Below are 18867 nucleotides of genomic sequence, written 5' to 3'. Positions count from 1 at the left end.
CTTCAGCTGCTCTGACCCAGCAGGCCACGCTGCTCCTTTCTTGAATCCCCTCTTCCCTTGGCTTCCAGGACACCACTCCCCCCTGGTTTCCCACCTGCCCCGCTGCCACCACTGCTTCTCTGTCTTTTTGTCCGCGGCACCCCTGCATACTAGAGGAGACCAGAGTCTGTCTCCTTCTCCACGTGTGCCTCCTCCCTACATGCCTCCGGTGACCCCAGTCTGAGCTTTCAGCCCTGCCCTTTCCTGTGGTCTCAGTCAGCTCAGACGGCTAAAACAAAATCCCATAGACTGGGGCGCAGCGGTGGTGGTGTTTGACAGCAAGCATTTATTTCTCACAGCTCTGGGGCTGAAAGTCCAAGGTCAGGGTGCCATCATGATCCGGTTCTTGGTAAGGGCCATCTCCCGTCTTTGCAGATGGCTCCCTTATTCTGTCCTTACACGGCCTATCCTCGGTGTGTGGTTCACTCAGAGAGAGAGAGAAGGCGAGCGTGGGTAAGAAAATAAAACCATATTAAACGTTGCGTACGAAAGCCCACTTTACAATAAAGACATATATCAGTTGAAAGGAAGTGAATGAAAAAAAGACGTGTCATAGACACAGTGACCCTAAAAGGCTAGTATGGCTATTTTCTTTTCCAGTTTTATGGAGATACAATCGACATCTCATCTGGCATGAATATCGGGTAAACTAGACTTCAAAACAAAGATCATTCCCTGAGATAAAAACAGAGACATTTCATCATGAGAAAAGGACCAAGTCACGTGGACATGACCACAAATGTGCATCCATGTACTAGCGCCTCAGAACACATGAACCAAAGGGACAGAATTCAACAGATGACTGGATTAAGAAGCTGTGGTCCATATATACAATGGAATATTACTCAGCTATCAGAAAGAACGATTACCCAACATTTGCAGCAACATGGACGGGACTGGACGAGATAATGCTAAGTGAAATAAGTCAAGCAGAGAAAGACAATTATCGTATGGCTTCAACTCATTTACGGAACATAAGAAGTAGGAAGATCAGTAGAAGAAAGGGAAGAAGAAAGGGGGGGTAAACAGAGGAGGGAATGAACCATGAGAGACTACGGACTCTGGGAAACAAACTGAGGGCTTCAGAGGGGAGGGGGGTGGGGCAATGGGATAGGCAGGTGACGGGTATTAAGGGGGGCACGTATTGAACGGTGCACGGGGTGTTATACACATGTAATGAATCATGGAACCTTACATCTAAAACTAGGGATGTACTGTATGGTGACTAACATAATATAATAAATAAATAAATAAATAAATAAATAAATAAATAAATAAAACTTAGAAAAAATTAAATAAGGGAAAAACAGACAATTTGCCAGATACCATAGGACAGACGAACAGCCTCTCTCAGCAAGTGATAGAAAACCTACAGAAAGTCCAGAGAAGACACAGAAGATGTCACATGTGGGTACCAACTATCTCGATGGAGTCGACGTTTGTAGCCAACCCGCCCAACCACGGTACAATACACACAGTTTTTAAGTGCACGAAGCCAAGGCGTCGAGGCAGGCACACCGGGTACGAGCTTCCAGACACTAGCTCAATGTAACAGGCTCAAAACCATAGAGAATGCATTCTCTGACCACGACAGACTTAAGTTAGAAATCCATGTAACTGAAGATTTCACACAAACTCCGAATACCTGGAAAAGAACAACTCGTTTGATTTCACGGGTCAAAACCCCAACAGGGAAAGTAGAACTATATTTAACGGAAAGATACCCGAACCTGCAAACATGCCGGAGGGCTCAGCGTGTCCGGTGGGACACTGACAGCGTTAACCGCTTCTGTGAGAAAGGAAGAAAGCTCTCAAAGCCAGGGACTCGGTTTCACCTAAGAAAGAGGGAAAAGCAAAGCAAAGCAAGAAAACCCAGAGTCAGACCTGCCTGGGCTCTCAGGGCGCTCTCAGTCCCTCTGGGGTTTCCCCAGGGCAGGGGTTCCAGCCAAGGGGCCTTGGCAGGCTGGCGGTTGGGAAGCTGGGCCGCGATAGTTCCATTAGCAGTGGGCTTTGCAGGCCCACGCTGGCGTGGAGGGGCGGGGACCCCGGAAGCCCTGCCCATTGCCGCTGCAGGGTCGCGACCCGACGCGCCCCTCCCGCCCTCCCGGCAGTTGGCTGGACCCTGCGGCCTGAGGCCAGGCTCCCCAGGTTCACCGGCGGGCGCCATGCGGCCCGGGCCCGCGCTCCTCCTTCTGAGTCTGGGCCTGGCCTGCCTGGGCCTGGACCCGGGCCCCGGCCTGAATCGCGACCCCCCGCAGCCCCGCCCTTTCTCCTCTTGTAGGCCCGGCTGCCGCCTGCGCTCTCCGGACGCTCGCGCGGTTATGTCCGGACGCCGCCGCCTCGGATCCTGCCTGCTCGCCGCCCGCCTGCCCTCAGACCCGCAGCCCAGCGCAGAGAGAGCTGGCGGGCGCTGCGCGCCTGGAGGACCCGGGCTCGGGAAGCGCCGCAGCGTCCCAGCCTGCGGCCGCTCAGCCTGGCGGCGGCGTGGTCTGCGGGGTGGCGGCCGCCCCTTGCCTGCCTCGGCGCGTCCCGCGCGGGCCGGTTTCGCGTCCCAAGCTGCGCGTCCTGCTGCGCGCCCGCCTGGCCGCCGCGCCCATGCTCGTGGACCTGCGTCTGTCTGCGCGCCACGGCCGCCTGGGCCTGCTGTGGCGCACCCCGCCGCACCGCGCACTTGGGCGCCCAAAGTGGACCTTCTGGCTCTTGCCGGTCGGGACGGCCAACCTGCGGCGCCCCCGCCGCGCTGCCTCCGACCTGCCCGCCCACGACGACCCTGGCCCCTACGCGGGCTTCGTGGCCCAAACCAAGTGTCCCACAGATGGGCCCACGCCTGTTGTTTTAGAAGCTGTCAACTCGGACGGTCCTCAAGCCATCGATTCTTCGGTGTCCTGCCAGGTATCCGCACAGCTGCCCTGTGAGGTCACCATGGTAAAGATCAATAGGAACAAAGATGGTGTTCCCCTGGTGGTGACCAGGAAGTTGGGGGATACCCTCAATGCGACCTTTCGATTCAACTGCGAAAAGGCCACGTTAATTGTTCCGGAGTGGCATGCCTTTTCGGTGCCCTCCGTAAATGATGTGCCGGACTGGAACGCACCTTTGGATACACCACACATCCAATTAGGTAGAACTCCAGCATTTCTGTATATCGCCCCAAATTCTTTTTCTTGGGGGGTGTATGTGTTTAGATTCAGGATCAGCCTCTTCAGGGAAAAACCAAAGACACTACTGGCAACAGGCTCAGATTTCATCTATGCCACCATCCTTAGAAGCGACCTAAAGGCAGTTGTCCCTGGGGGTCCCAACATAACAATTAATTTCACAGACAGGCTGGTTCTGGATGGAACGAACTCCTCGGATCCAGATTCAGACAACCCTTCAGAGGGACTCCTTTTTTCCTGGTACTGTACCACAGATCCAAAAAACTACCAGGGAGATAAAATTACAGTGATGAGCAACAGCGTCTGTCTCCCAAAGCAGACCGATCTGAACTGGAAGGGGGCCTCTGGCCCCATCCTGACACTTTCACCAGGAACACTTAAAGGTGGAGGTGTGTATTTTTTCAGAATGGTGATCCAGAAGGGTGGTCGAACAGCATATATTGATAAAAGGGTACACGTGCTCAAAGGACCCACCCCCAAAGCAAACATTTCGTGTATTGAAAATTGTGATGCCGTTCTGGTTATTTCAGACAGATTTTCTTTGTTTCTAAATTGCACAAATTGTTCAGCAAGCCAGGATGTCTACAAATGGTCGATTCTGTCATCTTCGGGTGATGAGATAACATTTGACTGGGTGAAACACACCACGACAGGGAGGAATGGTGCTTATTTGTCTATAAAAGCTTTTGCTTTTAAGGATTTTCCGGAAGCTAAGTTTTGGATTTCTGCACATCTAGCTGCTTGGAGTGGGGAGAACTTGGACTTGAGGCACCCCTTTATTATTAACTATGTCCCTGAAATCGGAGAGTGCACCATTAATCCAGCTAAAGGAGTTGCATTTTTTACCAGGTTTGTCATCCGCTGTAATAATTTTAAGGATAAGAACATCCCTCTTACATACAAAATGATAGTCTCTGACTTGCATGGTTTCGGTCAGATCAGTTCTGTAAAAGAGAACACCTTGGGGGCCATCCTGTATTTGGGGAGCGAGTCCACATCGCCCCCTTCCTTTCTCCCTGTTGGGGTGTTGGCTAATCGTTATGCCATGAAGATATACGTTCAGGTGTATGACTCTCTAGGAGCTTTTTCTCAGGTGACGTTGTACGCGACCGTACGGGCTCCAACGGACGAAGTCTCGGAGAAGGATGTGCTTGATCGCTTATTCAATTTCACCATGGGACCAAACTCATCACTGTCTACTATGCTTGCCAACCAGGAATTTTTACCTGCAGGCTATCTCATGTATATAGCAGCTTCTGTTTTGAATAACATGAAGCCTGAATTAACTTTGCAAGCTGACAAAGCCAGACTCCGGGAATACCTTGTCAACCAGACTTTCATTCTTCCCAATAGCACTTTGGTGGAAATTAGCCAGGTAGTCATGAGTGTTACTAAACTAACCCAGACGACCTCTGGATTCACTCGAATGGCTCAGAAACTCGCCACGGTGAGGGTTTGGCAAGCCAATCGAGCCCTCCAACAGTCTCGGCAGAAAGATTCAGACTTCCACTCTGAACAAATAGAAATCGTGAGCACTGGGATATTGACAAGTTTGTCTAATATCTTTAAACTGACCGTTAGCTATGAAGTCGTTGATGAGCCTTTCTACGTGTTGGAATTACTAGCAGACACAATATTGGAGGGTAAAGTACCAGGGAATGAGACCACTGCCATGACGGCCTCCAGCTTTAACGTGTATGTCAGGAAAGCTGAAAAGTGGGACGTTACCGACGTCTTCAGCAATGAGAAAAGGGGTCGAAATTATTTTCGTCCGACGCTCAACGTACGCAGCATTCCTAGTTTGCCTGCAAATGCCCCGATTTCCACCATGTTCTGTGAGTTTGCACGTGATCCCTTTCCTTGGATGAATGCTCAGGAAAGCTGTTCTGCAGATGTGGTTGGATTCAGAATGACAGGAACCACACCTAACGGCGATGCGATCGAGATCATGCCTGATGTAGCAGAAGCGTTCATCGCCAGAAGAAACTTGAGCTCTGCAACATTTAATCTCACGGTGGGACCCGAGAACGGGCCTCAGGAAGGTGATGAGTCCTTGCAAAGGACGACAGGGCAGTTTAGGTTTGAGGTGGACAGCAGTGTAGTGAAGGAGTTGCTGGTCCACATTGTGACCGAAGTGACCGTGTTGTTCACGGTGTTGGTGTATGCCGGCAGTGAAATTACCCCCAGTGCTCTGGTCGCCACCTTCCTTGTGCCCCATGACATCCCTCCCTTGACCAACCAGAGTGACCTGTTCGACTCAGCCTGTTCAGTGAAGGAGGCCCGTGTGGTTTGCCTTCCAGCGTCTCTACTACAAGTCATAGCTCAGCGATGTGGCTCGGCTGAGTGCACCTTGGTCGTCGTTCTGCAAGCACCTCGTTTTGTCATGAAAGCCAGTGAAAAGCTAGTGAGAATCGCTCTTTTCAGCGTTCGCTGCCTAGACATGTATGGGATCCAGAGCGATTGGAGAGAAGATACCTGTGTTCTCGGAGAGAAGACCACCTGGCGAAGAGTGCACTGTATCTGCCAGAACACCAGGAGGGCCCGGCGGCAGCTGGACCTAATAAAACAAGCCAGCACACACCTGAAAACCCACTTTTTGACGGCCAAGGTGTTTGTGGTCCCTAATCCTATAGATCTACGGTTGGAGGTCATCAAGAACATTACCCACAACCCTGTGACCCTCTTCGCTGTACTTTTTATTATGCTCACGTACATAATCCTAGCTTTCTGGGCCTTGCTGATGGATGAAATGGATAAGTGTCTTCGGCTACATGTGATAATTCTACTTGATAATGATCCTTATGATAAGGTATGTTACCTCGTCACTATTTTTACAGGAAGCCGTTGTGGTGCTGGGACGAAGGCCGATGTCTTCATCCAACTTAAAGGAACAGAAGGTGAGAGTGACGTGCATTGTCTGAGCCATCCATATTTTCCAACCCTGTACCGGGGAGGCATCAACACTTTCCTCCTAACGACGAAAAGGGACCTGGGGGACATCCGTTCCATTCGTGTGTGGCACAACAATGAGGGCAAAGCCCCCAGTTGGTATTTAAGCAGAATCAAAGTGGAAAATCTGTTCAGCAGACACATCTGGCTGTTCTTATGCCGGGAATGGCTTTCTATTGATACCTCTTTGGACAGAACATTTCATGTTACGGACCCAGACCAGCCCATCAACAGAAAGGACTATTTCCTGATAGAATCAACTTACAAGCTGGGGAAAGATCACACGTGGTTCTCTATTTTCTCCAGCGTTAATTCTAGGCCATTCAGTAGGCTTCAGAGACTGTCCTGCTGTTTGGCGATGCTGATGGCCTCCCTTCTGTGTAATATTATGTTCTTTAATCTTGACAGACCAGAAGAAATGCTGTCATTAGAGGGGAGGTACATCAGGTTAATGATGATAGGACTGGAAAGTGTCTTAATTACAGTCCCCGTGCAACTATTGATTGTTTTTCTGTTCACCTACTCCCAGAAGGAACCGCGTGTGACTCTAGAAAAGGTAACTCCCCGGAAGGATTCCTTGGCACTAGAAAATGCATACTGGGAGGAATTTCTGAAGAAGTGGCACGCTCGTGAAACTGAGGATGCGCCCACCAAGGAGGCTTCGAAGCTTCCACCTGGGAAAAGCCCTAAACTTCAAAAGACTGCAAAGGTGCTCTCTGCAACTTATCGCCAGCCTAAGAAAGCAGAGAGCAAGGACGCAAGCACCCAGGAAGCAAATATAAATGCCAGTAACGCAAGCACAAACAACAATCAATATGTTGCTCCTGGAGAGCCGCCTACCCCAGTGGGTCCTGTAGGACTCAAGGAGAAGGGCAGGCTCGTTCTGCCTTCGTTTTGCGTTTATCTAGCGTGGTTCTTGGTTTTCGCCACGTCCATTGTATCTTCGTTCCTCATTGTATTCTACGGGCTGACCTATGGCTATGAAAAGTCAATGGAATGGCTCTTTGCATCGTTTTGTTCATTCTGTCTGTCCATTTTTCTGGTGCAGACGTGTAAAATTTTACTCCTGTCATGCTTCCGAACAAGTAGGCCCAAGTATTGTAAAAACCTTTCGTGGGCAAGCGAGTACCCCTATACTGAGATCAAGCTGCAGAGCACGTTGAGCCCCGAAGACATGCAAAATCGACATGAGCAGATCATGCAGCTCCGACGATCCAGGATGTACCAGCCCCTCACCGAAGATGAAATCCTAATCTTCAAAAGAAAGAGGAAAATCAAGAGAAGGGCTTTCCTGATCCTGTGCTCCATTCTGACTCACTTCATCTTTCTCGCCCTCCTGTGGAGCCTCGTCGCCCTCCTGTGCCACACGGACAGCTTCCACTATAATCAGTTTATTCGCGATCAGTTCTCTGGGGATCTCGGCTCGGTGACCAAGCTGGCGGACATCTACAGGTGGCTGGACAGTGTGCTTGTGCCTCTGCTCCACAACGACCCGAATCCAACGTTTCTTCCCGACAGCTCCTCTAAGATCCTGGGTCTTCCACTGCTGAGGCAGGTGAGGGCCAAACCTGGCGATAAGCTCTGCCTGCCTGCCAACAGCTTTGCCCAAACCAGCATGGAAGGGGAAATCCGTTGTCATCCCAACTATGGCACTGACCCGGAAGACACGAGAAACTACTCCAGCCTTTGGAACAAAGTTGCTAAGCGGGCTGAGGACACGAATACCAACGGGTTTACTTACAGGCCTCCCGAGAAGAGGTGGGGGTATTTCTCCCACGGACTCTTACACACCTACGGGTCGGGAGGCTACGCATTCTATTTTTTCCCAGAACAGCAGCAGTTTAATTCCACCGTGAGGCTCAGGGAACTCCAAAGCAGCGACTGGCTTGACGAGAAGACGTGGGCCGTGATTCTGGAGCTCACCACCTTCAATCCAGACGTCAGTCTGTTCTGCAGCGTGTCTGTGATTTTCGAGGCGTCTCAGTTAGGAGTTGTGAACGCGAGCGTATCCGTGCACTCCTTCTCGGTTGCCGATTTCAACAGGCTAAAATGCATATTTACTGCGCTGATCGTGCTCTTCTTCAGGAAGCACTTCTTGGCCACGGGCATCATTCGGTTTTACTTGTCCAACCCTGCGGATTTCATTCCCTTTCACGCGGTTTCTCACGTAGATCACGTCATGAGGATCGTGTTGGGTTTCCTGTTATTTCTGACCATTTTGAAGACCCTCAGGTATTCCCGATTCTTCTATGCTGTGCGGCTGGCTCAGAGGGCCATTCAGGCGGCCCTTCCCGGCATCTGCCACGTGGCGCTGCTGGTGTCCGTGTACTTCTTTGTGTTCATGGCCTTCGGCTACCTGGTGTTCGGGCAACACGAGTGGAACTACAGTAACCCGATTCATGCTACGCAGACGATATTCTCCTATTGCGTTTCAGCATTTCAGAACACGGAATTCTCCCACAGCAGGGTTCTGGGGGTCCTATTCCTCTCATCTTTCATGCTGGTGATGATCTGTATATTGATGCACTTGTTTCAGGCAGTGATTTTGTCCGCCTATGAGGAAATGAAGCAGCCCGTGTATGAGGAACCATCAGACGAAGCGGAAGCAATGACCTATCTGTGTCGCAAGCTAAGAGCTATGTTTAGGTTTCTGACCCTCCAACCCAGGGAGAAAGAAGAATCAGAGTTGTTTGTCAACATGCTGTATGGGCAGCCAGAGAGCAAGAGCCGCCGGTATCTGGGGCTGAAGACCAGAAACATCAATGGGAACAAAATGGTTTATATTGTTGTGTGATCATGGCAGGGTCAGGAACCACAGGCAAGAGTCCCCCCAGATGCTCATTCTGTGGGTGTAAGGAATGTTCACTGGCTCACTAGTGCTCTCTACCCATGTCACTCAAAATGCACACCCCTACATTTGGAAGTAACTCTACCTTTGGCCTCTTGAGTGTTGGGGTGTAGGGCAGGTCTGCGGCATCAGGGCTGGTTTCCCTCTAGACGGGAACTCGGTGTCTTTGGAGCCCACAACAGTTTAGAGTATTAGAGACCCAGAGTTGGGGGAGAGAGAGCTAAAGGGTCCCCACTCTACCTCTCCAGGGCCGAGCATCTGCTACTGCGACTGTGTCCCTGGGTCTGGGAGCCAAGAGCTTGTGAATCCCTCATTCCCTCTGGGACTGCCCTTTGCAGAGCAGGGCTGGAGCACCCATCTGAGCCCCGAGCCCTCCCCACCGTCACCCCCCACAATCCAGCTGGGCCAGGACTGAGGGACCTTGTGGGGAGTTTAGGACCTGTCCTCCTGCTTTTGAATTCACGGATGGGACCTGAGTGGCAGCAGTCTGAGCTTCCCATCTACTCCTTAGGACTTTTACCCCTTAAAGATGTGAAATCTAATAACACTTTTCAGCCATTAGACATGAATTTTGTTCAACAACAGAACGGTATGTGTGTGTGGGGGGGAGTGGGTTCACACTGAAAGATAGTAAATGTTCTGTATATTGACTATAATAATATATCTATCCACTATGAGCTTTGGGTTAATTAAAGTTTGCTTTGGGTTATTTTGGAATAATAAAGAAAATGTGGTTTATTGTTTAAGAGAAATATGGGCTCATAACTCTTATAGTTCTGCTCAAAAGCGTGTTCATTTTTGTAGATGCCTCTTTAAGCTTTACCAGATTAAATGTGAGATTTCTCCTGTGAGACGTGCTGTGATTTCTGTGTTAGGGGCCTATATACTGATGGCTCCTGCCGTCCCCATGGAGAGCACGTGAAGGGGGACAACCCAATGAGGTGGGTGACGACTTTGTCCCTAGCCCTTGTTATTCACTCGGTGCCCCTGTGGTCCTGGGCTGTGCTTGAATGGCTCACAGGCACACTCACGGGCATTCCATGCCAGTGACACAATAGTGTCTGTATGTGAGATTTGGATTTTCTATTTTCTTTTCTTTTTTTTTTTTTTAAAGATTCTATTTATTTATTTGCAAGAGAGAGAGAGAGAGAAAGGAGGGGCAGAGGAAGAAGCCAACTCCCCACTGAGCAGGGACTCGAGCCCAGGACCCCTGGATCATGACCTGAGCCAAAGGCAGATGCTAAGCCACTGAGCCGCCCAGGCTCCCAGATGTGGATTTTGTATGTCCCCTAGTGGAGATGTCACGGGAGTCACCAGGTTCCTGGCCTGCTGGCCTCAACTGGAGTATGCGTTCATTGACGTCACCTCTCTTTACCACCTGACGTCAGAATGCTTTGAGATAAAGTATTCATGGGAGCCAAATAATTACTCTTTAGGTACAGAGGCTGGTTGAGGTCTGGTTAGCTAAATGCACTTGCCTGTGGACTCCCAAGATGAGAGTGTGAGCGCCAGCCACAGGGAGCCTGAGCGGTTCTCCGCCTAGAGCTTGGAAGACCCACACAGGTGAGGCAGAGGTCCAGGCTCCATGGGCAGGTGCGCTCTGACACCCCACGAGCAGTGAATTGAAGTCTGGGCCCCTGTCAGGCTCAGGGTACACTAGTCGGCCTCCCTTCCCAGGAAGAGTGCTTGGGGGTGACTGTACCCCATGACCCGGAGCTGTGCCGCGGGAGTGAGTCACAGGGCCCGAGTGGGCAGGCCCAGCTGGAGAGGCCTCGGCCCAGAAACGGGAACACACCCGTCCAGGTACCAACGTGGCCGCCGCCTGAGTGAGCACCAGGGAGGCAGCTCCGGGCCGTGGGAAGGAGACAAGCCTTCAGCTTCTGGTTACAACGAGAATGGCAGTTGCAGTGGAAGTCACAGGATTTTGCCATGCCTACTGAGAAAGAAGAGAGCGCCAGGGGCCTTCTAATCGAAGAGAGCAACGGTAAGTACTATCTAGTTCCAAAATGTAGAAATGCCAGTTACGATATTCTCAGGAAAACAAAGTGACAAGTGAGACAAAAATTCTGGTTTTCTTGATGGCCATTTTGTTGTTATTATTACTTTACTTTCATATGCAAAAACATAAAATTCGAAATAGTTCTAAATTTTTTCCTCCTGTTCCGTTGAAGTGTGGCTGCTGCTTCACACAGGAGGAAAAAAATATCTACGTCCACATCGGTTTCTTTGAGGACCCAGTGCAATCCAGGCAGCAAAACCACAACTCAGCAATCTTATTTGTTTTTTTAAAAGATTATATTGACTTGAGAGCGAGTGAGAGCACGAAGGGGGAGGGAGAGGGACAGGCTGACTCTGCACTGTGTGCGAAGCCCAGATGTGGGGCTCGATCTCCTGAGCCTGGAGACCATGACCTGAGCTGGATCAAGAGTCAGGCACTTAAGCGACTGAGCCACCCAGGGGCCCCACAGCTCAGCCATGTTCGATCCGTTTCCAAAGATCCCTTCGTTCTCATCCTAGTTCCAGGAACAGTGTAGCTATGCTCCTGAACAAGCTGGTGGCAGTCTGAATACCCTCCGAAGCGTGTACTGAACAGGAAACCAGGATGAACATTCTTGGGTTTGTTCTCGGTTTAGCCCCTTATCAGCTGAGGAGTTCAACAAGTCCTACATGCAGAAAGAGTTCTCCACCTGTAGCTACAGAGGACCTTTGTCTTCCTCACACTCTTCTGTTAATTATGAAAACTTGCATTTTTGAGGTCTGCTTCTGTATGTATATTTTGGTGTTAACAATTTACTTAAAAACTATATAACACTAAAGACATTTTGCCCACGGGCAACAAGAACAGGTATCTAAATGGGCCATCCTTCCTTCCTCCGCTCCACGGGGAGCCAAACTTGCCCTGGAGTCAGAAGGAAGCTCCATGGGGGATGTGTGCAGGCATCAGGGAGGGCTTCCCGGTTACGTTCTTGTTCTCACTTTGTGCAGATGCATCTTGCTGTGCACTCAGAAGTATGAACTTTCCTGTATGTCTATTATACTTTTAAAAGTTTGCTTTAAAAACTCAGGCTTGCCTCTGAAATTTTATTAAAACTAAAAGCGAAATGCAAGCTTTCTGACCTTACTTCTGCTGGCAGAAATGGAGAAAGGGAGGACTAGGATTACTCTGAAGGGTGGAACGAGGTGCGTGGGGGATCGAATCTTCCACCGCATCACCCTTTCGTGGCTACTTTGCTATTCTAACCTGCACTCAATTCCTTACTTTTCCATTTTCACACTTCCTTTCTCAGTCTTCACTGAGATACACGATATACAATCTTGAATCAGGATTGTGATTTTTAAAAGGTTATGAGGTATTCTTTTTTTTATAATAATATTTTTTTATTATATTATGTTAGTCACCATACAGTACATCCCTGGTTTCTGATGTAAAGTTCGATGATTCATTAGTTGCGTATAACACCCAGTGCACCATGCAATACGTGCCCTCCTTAGTACCCATCACCGGTCTATCCCATTCCCCCACCCACCTCCCCTCTGAGGCCCTCAGTTTGTTTCTCAGAGTCCATAGTCTCTCATGCTTCATTCCCCCTTCTGATTACCCCCCCTTTCTTTATCCCTTTCTTCTCCTACCGATCTTCCTAGTTCTTACGGTCCATAGATGAGAAAAACCATATGATAATTGTCTTTCTCTGCTTGACTTATTTCACTTAGCATTATCTCCTCCAGTGCCGTCCACGTGGCAGCAAATGTTGAGAACTCGTTCTTTCTGATAGCTGAGTAATATTCCATTGTATATATGGACCACAGCTTCTTAATCCAGTCGTCTGTTGAAGGGCATCTCGGCTCCTTCCACGATTTAGCTATTGTGGACAATGCTGCTATGAACATTGGGGTGCATATGGCCCTTTTCTTCACTACGTCTGTATCTTTGGGGTAAATACCCAGTAGTGCAGTGGCTGGATCATAGGGTAGCTCAATTTTTAACTTTTTAAGGGGTATTCTTTTAAGACCACATTTACCAGCCATTTATAAGGAGTGCCACCACACACGGCTGATGATCTTCCCCAGCAAGCAGCTCCTCACATGGGGGGCGGTGGCACCAGGAGACAGTACAAATCTCCATATGTCTAAATATTTTTTTTTAAATGATTTTTTATTATATTATGTTAGTCACCATACAGTACATCCCCGGTTTCCGATGTAAGGCTCGATGATTCATTAGTTGTGTATAACACCCAGTGCACCATGCAATACGTGCCCTCCTTAGTACCCATCACCGGTCTATCCCATTCCCCCACCCCCCTCCCCTCTGAAGTCCTCAGTTTGTTTCTCATAGTCCATAGTCTCTCATGTTTCATTCCCCCTTCTGATTACCCCCCCTTTCTTTATCCCTTTCTTCCCCTACTGATCATCCTAGTTCTTATGTTCCATAGATGAGAGAAATCATATGATAGTTGTCTTTCTCTGCTTGACTTATTTCACTTAGCATTATCTCCTCCAGTGCCGTCCATGTTGTAGCAAATGTTGAGAACTCGTTCTTTCTGATAGCTGAGTAATATTCCATTGTATATATGGACCACAACTTCTTAATCCAGTCATCTGTTGAAGGGCATCTCGGCTCCTTCCACGATTTAGCTATTGTGGACATTGCTGCTATGAACATTGGGGTGCATATGGCCCTTCTCTTCACTACGTCTGTATCTTTGGGGTAAATACCCAGTAGTGCAATGGCTGGATCATAGGGTAGCTCAATTTTTAACTTTTTAAGGGACCTCCACACTGTTTTCCAGAGTGGCTGTACCAACTTGCATTCCCACCAACAATGTAGGAGGGATCCCCTTTCTCCACATCCTCTCCAACAATTGTTGTTTCTTGCCTTGTCTATTTTTGCCATTCTAACTGGCGTAAGGTGGTATCTCAGTGTGGTTTTGATTTGAATTTCCTTGATGGCTAATGATTTTGAACATTTTTTCATGTGTCTGTTAGCCATTTGTATGTCTTCATTGGAAAAGTGTCTGTTCATATCTTCTGCCCATTTTTTGATTTGTTTATTTGTTTCTCGTGTATTGAGTTTGAGAAGTTCTTTGTAGATCTTGGATACCAGTCCTTTATCTGTAGTGTCATTTGCAAATATATTCTCCCATTCCGTGGGCTGCCTCTTAGTTTTTCTGACTGTTTCCTTGGCTGTGCAGAAACTTTTAATCTTGATGAAGTCCCATAAATTCATTTTATCTTTTGTTTCTCTTGCCTTTGGGGATGTGTCATGAAAAAGGTTGCTTTGGCCGATGTCGTAGAGGTTGCTGCCTATGTTCTCCTCTAGAATTTTGATGGATTCCTGTCTCACATCGAGGTCTTTCATCCATTTGGAGTTTATTTTTGTGTATGGTGTGAGAGAGTGGTCAAGTTTCATTCTTTTGCATGTAGCTGTCCAATTTTCCCAGCACCATTTATTGAAGAGACTGTCTTTTTCCCACCGGATGTTTTTTCCTGCTTTATCAAATATTAGTTGCCCAAAGAGCCGAGGGTCCATTTCTGGGCTCTCTATTCTGTTCCATTGGTCTATGTGTCTGTTTTTGTGCCAGTACCATGCTGTCTTTGTGATCACAGCTTTGTAGTACAGCTCGAAATCCGGCATTGTGATGCCCCCAGCTTTGTTTTTCCTTTTCAACAGTTCCTTGGAGATTCGGGGCCTTTTCTGTTTCCATACAAATTTAAGGACTATTTGTTCCAGTTCTTTGAAAAATGTCCTCGGTATTTTGATCGGGATAGCATTGAAAGTGTAGATTGCTCTGGGTAGCATGGACATTTTAACTATGTTAATTCTTCCAATCCATGAGCATGGAATATCTTTCCATCTTTTTATGTCTTCCTCAATGTCTTTCAAGAGTGATTTATAGTTTCTAGAATATAGGTCCTTTACGTCTCTGGTTAAGTTAATTCCAAGGTAACGTATGGTTTTTGGTGCTATTGTAAATGGGATGGATTCCCTAATTTCTCTTTCTTCGGTCTCGTTATTCGTGTATAGAAATGCAACTGATTTCTGAGCATTGATTTTGTATCCCGCCACGTTACTGAATTGCTCTATAACTTCTAATAGTTTGGGAGTGGCTTCTTTTGGGTTTTCCATATAGAGTATCATGTCATCTGCAAAGAGAGACATTTTGACTTCTTCTTTGCCAATTTGAATACCTTTGATCCCTTTTTGTCGTCTGATTGCTGTTGCAAGGACTTCTAGTACTATGTTGAATAATAGTGGCGAGAGTGGGCATCCTTGTCGAGTTCCTGATCTTAAGGGAAAGGCTTCCAGCTTTTCCCCATTGAGAATAATATTTGCAGTAGGCTTTTCATAGATGGCTTTTATGAGATTGAGAAATGTACCTTCTATTCCTACACTCTGAAGGGTTTTAATCAGGAAAGGATGCTGTATTTTGTCAAATGCTTTTTCGGCATCGATTGAGAGGATCATATGGTTCCTGAGTCTTTTCTTGTTGATATGATGTATCACGCTGATTGATTTGCGAATATTGAACCACGCTTGCATCCCAGGTATGAATCCCACTTGATCGTGATGGATAATCCTTTTAATGTACTGTTGGATTCTATTAGCAAGTATCTTGTTGAGGATTTTGGCGTCCATATTCATTAGGGAAATCGGTCTGTAATTCTCCTTTTTGAGGGGGTCTTTGCCTGGTTTGGGGATCAAGGTAATATTGGCCTCATAGAATGAGTTTGGTAGCTTTCCTTCTGTTTCTATTTTTTGAAATAGCTTTAGGAGAATAGGTATTATTTCTTCTTTGAATGTTTGGTAGAATTCCCCAGGAAAACCGTCCGGGCCTGGAGTTTTGTTATTTGGAAGGTTGTTTATCACTGACTCAATTTCTTCATAATTAATTGGCCTGTTTAAGGAATCAATTTCTTCCGGTTTCAATCTTGGTAGTTTATAGGTTTCCAGGAAGGATTCCATCTCTTCCAGATTGCTTAGTTTATTGGCATATAGCTGTTGATAAAAATTTCTAATAATCCTTCCAATTTCAATGGTGTTCGTCGTGACCTCTCCTTTTTCATTCATAATTTTAATAATCTGGGTCCTTTCTCTTTTCTTTTGGATAAGTCTTGCCAGTGGTCTGTCAATTTTATTGATTCTCTCAAAGAACCAGCTTCTAGTCCTGTTGATCTGCTCTACTGTACTTCTGGTTTCTGCTTGATTGATTTCAGCTCTAATTTTGGTCAACTGCTTCCTCGTGCGTGGATTAGGCCTGTCCCTCTGTTGCTGTTCCAGCTTCTTGAGGTGAGAATATAAAAACTGCATTTTAGATTTTTCTATTCTTTTGAGTGAGGCTTGGATGGCTATGTATTTCCCCCTTAGGACTGCCTTTGCAGTATCCCATAGGTTTTGGACTGTTGTATTTTCATTCTCATTGGTCTCCATAAATTGTTTAATTTGATTTTTGATTTCCTGGTTTATCGAGTCATTCCTGAGCAGGATGGTTCTTAGTCTCCAAGTGTTTGAGTTTCTTCCAAATTTTTCCTTGTGGTTGAGTTCCAATTTCAGAGCGTTGTGGTCTGAGAATATGCAGGGGATAATTTCAATCTTTTGGTATCGGTTGAGACCTGTTTTGTGTCCCAGAACATGGTCTATTCTTGAGAATGTTCCATGGGCATTAGAATAGAATGAGTATTCTTTGGTTCTGGGGTGTAGTGTTCTATATATATCTATGAGGTCCAACTCGTCGAGTATGGCATTCAAAGCCTTTGATTCTTTGCTTAGTTTTTGCCAGGGTGTTCTGTCTATTTCTGAGAGTGGAGTGTTGAGGTCCCCTACTATTAATGTATTTTTATTTATATGTCTCTTTATTCTGGTTAAGAGTTGGCTTGTGTATCTTGCTGCTCCCCTGTTGGGGGCATATATATTTATAATTGTCATATCCACTTGTTGAATACTTCCCTTAAGAATAATATAGTGCCCTTCTGCATCTCTAACTATAGTCTGTAGTTTAAAATCCAATTTATCTGATATGAGAATTGCTACCCCAGCTTTCTTTTGAGGTCCATTTGCGTGAAAGATGGTACTCCATCCCCTTACTCTCAGTCTGAATGCATCTTTGGGTTCGAAATGAGTCTCTTGTAGACAGCAAATGGATGGGTCATTTCTTTTTATCCAATCTGCAACCCTGTGGCGTTTTATGGGATGGTTCAAACCATTTACATTAAGACTGATTACTGATAGATATGATTTTAATGTTGCCATGTTGCCAGTAAAGTCTTTGTTTGTATTGGCTGTGACTTTCTGTTCTGTATCACTCTTGGGGCCTTTTTACTTTTATAGAACCCCCCGTAATATCTCCTGTAGGGCTGGTTTCGTGGTTACAAAATTGGTTAGTGACTGGCGATTCTGAAATGTCTTTATTTCTCCATCAATTCTGAATGACAGCCTTGCTGGATAAAGGATCCTTGGCTGCATGTTTTTCTCTGAAAGAGCTTTAAATATGCTCCCCCAACCCTTTCTCTCATTCCAGGTCTGTGTAGACAGGTCTGACGTAATTCTGATGCTTTTGCCTTGGTACGTGAGAAATTTCTTTGCCCTGGCCGCTTTCAATACTGTATCCTTGCATCTAATATTTGCGAATTGCACTATGATGTGACGTGGCGTAGGTTTGTCGTGGTTGAGCTTGGGAGGGGTCCTCTCTGCCTCTTGGACACGAATGTTTGTTTCCCTTGCTAGATTAGGGAAGTTTTCAGCTACAATTTGTTCAAATATCTCTTCTAGACCTCTGTTTTTCTCCACCCCCTCGGGGATGCCGATGATTCTAACATTGGATCGTTTCATTGAGTCAGTAATCTCCCGTAACCTACATTCGTGGGCGTGGATTTTTTTAAGACCATCTTCTATTTTCATTTTTTCCTCTATTAACCCATCCTCCAATTCACTAACCCGTTCCTCTGCTTCTGCGACCCTGGCCGTCAGAGCCTCTAGTTTTGCCTGCATTTGGCTCATAGAATTTTTAATTTCTGTCAGATTCGCTCTCATTTCTGTCCTTAGGGATTCTATATTCTCAGTAACCTTTTCGTTAATAGTTTTTTCAATTCTACTCATCATTTTGACCATCGTTACTCTGAATTCCATTTCTGATAATTTGGTTACATCCATATCCATTATTTCTGTGGCAGAGGCCACAGAATCACTGTCTTTTCTTTGCTGGGGGGGGCTTCTCCTTCTTGTCATTCTGATGAAGAGAGGTTGCGGGGTTTCCAGAGCCCAAATTATTGACTGGGTCCCAGGCCGTGCCCCTTGTTTTATAGGGATCTTAGGGATGTGGGCTTCTTCTTTAAAGATTTTATTTATTTATTTATGTGGCAGCCAACCAGCGAGAGAGGGAACAGAAGCAGGGGAGTGGGAGAGGAAGAAGCAGGCTCCCAGCGGAGGAGCCCGATGAGGGACTCCTTTCCGGAACGCCGGGATCACGCCCTAAGCCGAAGGCAGGCGCTCAATGACTGCGCCACCCAGGCGCCCGGGTTGTGGGCTTCTTGATTTTTCAGCCTGCCTTCTGTGTTCTGGGGGAGGGGCCTGCCGCGCCAATACTCAGGCAACCCTGTTTGGGTAGAGTCTCCGTGTCCCCTGCGAGGGAGGATGGGGATGGGCACTCTCTGAGCCGGTATTTCCAGGCTTTTGTTCTCTGGCGGCTTTCCCTGGCGGTTTGCTGTGCCTCTTCTGAGAGTCAGAGCAGCAGCGGCCAAATTTCAGCCTCTGTCACGGAACAGAAGGATTGCGGCCCGTTCTCTACTAATGTTCTGGCCACTTTAACTCTGTTTCTGTTGGTGCTGCTCAACCCTGCAGCGTCCCGGGATGTGCGCCCCACACCCGGCGTCCCAGCC

General features: G+C 47.3%; 1 protein-coding gene across 1 annotated transcript; it reads left to right on the top strand.

Annotated features, from left to right (window-relative positions):
• The first annotated feature begins 1465 nt into the window (after positions 1-1465).
• Positions 1466-9351, top strand: LOC121104374 (polycystic kidney disease and receptor for egg jelly-related protein-like). The gene is made up of 2 exons (XM_040637098.1): positions 1466-1502; positions 2321-9351. The coding sequence occupies exons 1-2, from the start codon at positions 1466-1468 to the stop codon at positions 8938-8940; spliced, it is 6657 nt and encodes a 2218-aa protein (XP_040493032.1). The 3' UTR covers positions 8941-9351.
• Positions 9352-18867: the final 9516 nt, after the last annotated feature.

The sequence above is a fragment of the Ursus maritimus genome, unplaced genomic scaffold, assembly GCF_017311325.1.
Source record: "Ursus maritimus isolate PB19 unplaced genomic scaffold, ASM1731132v1 scaffold_21, whole genome shotgun sequence".
In the NCBI taxonomy this organism is placed as follows: domain Eukaryota; kingdom Metazoa; phylum Chordata; class Mammalia; order Carnivora; family Ursidae; genus Ursus; species Ursus maritimus.
Note: the sequence above shows the minus strand (reverse complement) of the source record. Positions and strands in the feature narration are given on the sequence as shown.